We start from the raw sequence: 3,655 nt of genomic DNA, 5'->3' as shown, positions 1-3,655 counted from the left end.
GTACAATCTGCTAATTCTTATGTGGTTGTGCCGTGTGTGGTGGCTAAAAGGTGGTTAATGTTCAATTATGATTTTCTTGGCATTCAAGTTACAATGTATCTACAAAACAACCCCAGAACACCAGTCAAGTTTAAGTGTGCTATAAAGATGCACAACAGTCTCATTCAGAAGAATACCTTTTTTTCTAGGCATTCTGCAAATTTCAGCTGCTTCAGTAGTTTCTTCTGTTTGTTGCTGAACCGATTATCCTGTTCTGCACTTGTTCCCTGCAGGAAGAGAACCACATCTTAATTAAGGGTTCAAAGTTAAATCCTTACTTTTTATCACCGATGACCTTTATAGCCAAAATAGGGTAACCAAGTAAACACAATACAAAACCAGTTTTCATAGCATACCCTTTCCCCAATGCAGCTGACACTCTGAAAACTTGACTGGATTTTTAAAGTGTATGTTCATCATAAGTCAAACCTAAAACGGCAGTATACAGCACAGAGCCAACAAACACCTCCTCATATCCAATGTTAGATTTGATTTGTATCCTTTCACACTTTTTCCTATGCTAATAGATATGTAGGGCTTTTCTGTTTAAATGAGAACACACTGAAGTATTTGAAATTTCATTCTTTTTTGAAAGCCAGTTGCATGCTTGCCGAACTACTGTGGCAATGCATAGAAACAGGGTGAAAGGAAGAAAGAACACCCCAGGACTGTGTTGTGTTAGTCTTCTGCAACTTTTAGGAACTTGGAATGAGTGAAAAAGATAGGGTTACCTAAATAAATTCAATTTCAGCAAAGAACCTGGAAAAATGAAAGCTTACAAATACTACCTTAGAACATCAAGTGATCATTAATTACTCTTTTCATTGATCACTCCTACTGGCCCAATTAAACACGGAAATAACTGGCTGTGCCATCTGAAATGTACTGATTGGTTCACTGAGTTGGCCACAGTCCCTTGGAAAGCGATCAAAAAAAATTTTGTTTGAGAAGGTAAAAACTCTGCCACTACTTAGCCATAAGATCTTAAACCAAGTCACCCAGCCTCTCTGAGGATGTTTCCTTCCCTGCGGAAACAGAGCTATGGAAATCTACTTTGCAGGGTTGCTGTGTACATATCAGAAATAACTTATGTAAAGTATCTGGCATGTGGAAGTTCACTGAATGGAAGATGTAACTTCTATCCTAACTGAAATAGTTAGTTTATCTGGTTGGCAGGGTACTAGGTAATGACCCTAAAAACGTTTTAACTTGGACCTTAAATCCAGTTAACTCTTGTATTTAAGGAATTGTAGGCAGTGTACTAAAAACTCGCCCCTCTCCCAGACCTTTAACAATACCACAAGCAAACTTCATGTTAAAATTTGCTCATCAATCACCTTACTCTTTTATTTGTTGGAACTCCTTTCCACAGAAAATATTTGACAAAAGTCGGAACAGACTTTCACTTGTCTCAAAATACTACTTCTTGCACTGCAGAAAATACTGAATATTTACTACAAAATATTTTGATGGAAATTACAAAATGGACAGTTCATAAGCAGTTTGCAAATTCGATACGCTAATCTGAAACTATCATTCCAAAATAAATATCTTACTGTTTGCCTAAGAACAGTTGGTTCTTGGGGGACAATATTCTACCATGCTTGGGGGATAATACTCTACCATGACGAAAAACTCGTTGGCATATTTAAAGCCAATTAAAGAAGGATTTCAATGTTCAATTCGCAGTGTCCAGAGTTATTTTTACTAAAGTTCTGGCCTTCCCCTCTTCCAATTTTTCCTTTGAAAACACACAAACTGCAAATTACATGCTCTAAAGAGAAGAAAGAACTAACGTGTATTTCAGAAAACGGAGATATTGGCTTAGACCAACTAGTTTCTATATGGTTTCATTCTGCATTAACAGGTTGCAAGCCCGGAGAGACCAATGGTGTTCAACTCTAGTCCCGTGTCCCTTCTAGATCTTGACCTAGTGCTCATTTCCTATAGGAGAGGAATGTGGGACACACAGGCTCCAGCACGACCCTGATAAAGTGTGGGCCCCGAGAACCAACTACCACGGAGTCACTTCCCTGCCTGCAGGCGATGAGCAGACGACGTTGGCAGAGCCTAGTTAAGAGTCACCTTTAGCCAGCGGACTCCAAGAGTAAAAACACGACGGTGGCGGGTGGTGAGCGATGTGGAGGGCGGGAAGGAGTTGAATCACTCCATAACCTGCCTCCATATCCGCGCATAGTTTTCGTTGCACCCTCTACCCTCACAGAACCTTAAATTCACATTGTCCCAACAAGTTATCTACGTCCCCCTCCCTGAAGGGATATCAAATTGGGCGGGAGCTCCCGTGAACCCTGACCTGGCCCAACCACGAAGGCTTAGGACCTGGAGGGAGAACGTTGGGGAGCGGCGCGGGGGCGCTTTTTCAAAAAAAGCCGCTGAATGCTGCTTCCTGTCCTCCTTCTCCTAAGTTGCTCTCCCAAGATGTACCCCCAAACCATATTCGCCCAGCCTTGCTGCCGCCAGTGACCTCAGGGCTTCCCTTTGGCCTCCCACTCGGGACTTCCTCCTCCAGCTCCGCTAGGCCCCAGGACCCGGCGGCACGCACGGCGCTTGGCCTGCAGGCCCCGCCAGGCAGGCGGGCAGCGAGGTACCATCCCGGCCCATTCCCGCCGCCATTTTCCGGCCACCGTCGCCGCCGCGTAAAGGGGACCATTCCGGAGGAGGAGACTGCGCAGGGGCGCACCGGTCTCCGCCGCAGCGCGGGGCGGGGGGGGGGGCGGTGTGCCGGCACTGGGAGGAATCCTTAGGATCTCTGAAGCCTCCCCTCGTTGGCCACCCTGTCCCAAGCTAAGGGCTCCTACCAGGCCTTACCGAGAAGCCCCCTGGCCTCACCCCAGCGCCCGGCGCCTTTACTTACGCGGAAAAATCCCGCGTCCATCTTGCCGCCTCGCTCGGAGATCGCTCCCTATCCCAGGATACACCGCGCCGCCGCGACGGAGGGCGGGACCGGCGGAGGGAAAGCCGAGCGCCGGGACGCAGCGCGCGCCGTTGCACCCGCCCCCTCCGGCCGACACGAGGCCGCGCCTGCTCAGTGCGCCGAGAGCCCGCCACGCGTGCGCACGAGCGCCAGGGGGCGGGCTTCTGTCAGGCCCTAGGCTCCCCGGTAGGCAGTGGAGGAGGCGAACCTGACGACCGCAGCCAATGGGAGCAAAAGGGAGGGCCGTCGAGTCGCCCCGCCCTGCAAATCCTTTTGTGGCGCGTGACCATCCTTGTTCGCGCAATGTGACGTGAACCATCCTTCGACCCGTAGTGAGAGAGGCCTGGCATCCTGGATTTCCATGCAGCGATTGAAGAGAAAGGCTGTTACCTCAGAGTGACGCGGGCTAGGCGGCCCGTGTGCCGACGAGAGGCCTGCGCCCTCCCTTTCGTTGTGAAAGTTGTGATTGTGTGGATTTTACGTGTTTACTAGACGAGAGAGGATTGGCTGTAAAGCAGTCGAGCTTGGCAGCAGACATGAAATCTGCCTTGTAGCCCAGCTTGCTTGGCCTTTGGAGGAAGCTGGAAGTGTCCAGTAGATGAGTTTCGGTTTCGGCGGCCCGGTAACCACGCCGCGGGGCAGGACGGCAGCGAGAGAGCCGTGGTCCTCGGGCTCTGCCTG

The 3,655-nt window shown here is 49.2% G+C and overlaps 1 protein-coding gene across 4 annotated transcripts in view; it reads right to left on the bottom strand.

Moving 5' to 3' along the window:
• Positions 1-3,241, bottom strand: part of SRRM1 (serine/arginine repetitive matrix 1) — a 30,294-nt gene extending 27,053 nt beyond the window's left edge. For 3 of the 4 annotated variants that reach the window (XM_011945605.1, XM_011945607.1, XM_011945606.1), the window contains exons 1-2: positions 2,915-3,241; positions 177-266 (exon numbers count right to left, since the gene is read on the bottom strand). In XM_011945605.1, the coding sequence (XP_011800995.1) occupies positions 177-266; positions 2,915-2,935 (111 nt within the window). In that variant the 5' untranslated portion in view covers positions 2,936-3,241. Of the gene's footprint in view, positions 1-176; positions 267-2,524; positions 2,693-2,914 lie in introns of those variants that run through there. The other variant, XM_011945608.1, reaches the window with a different exon arrangement.
• Positions 3,242-3,655: the final 414 nt, after the last annotated feature.

Source organism: Colobus angolensis, unplaced genomic scaffold (assembly GCF_000951035.1).
Source record: "Colobus angolensis palliatus isolate OR3802 unplaced genomic scaffold, Cang.pa_1.0 Scaffold240, whole genome shotgun sequence".
Taxonomy (NCBI): domain Eukaryota; kingdom Metazoa; phylum Chordata; class Mammalia; order Primates; family Cercopithecidae; genus Colobus; species Colobus angolensis.
The sequence above is the reverse complement of the archived record's forward strand: the minus strand, read 5'-3'. Positions and strand labels throughout refer to the sequence as shown.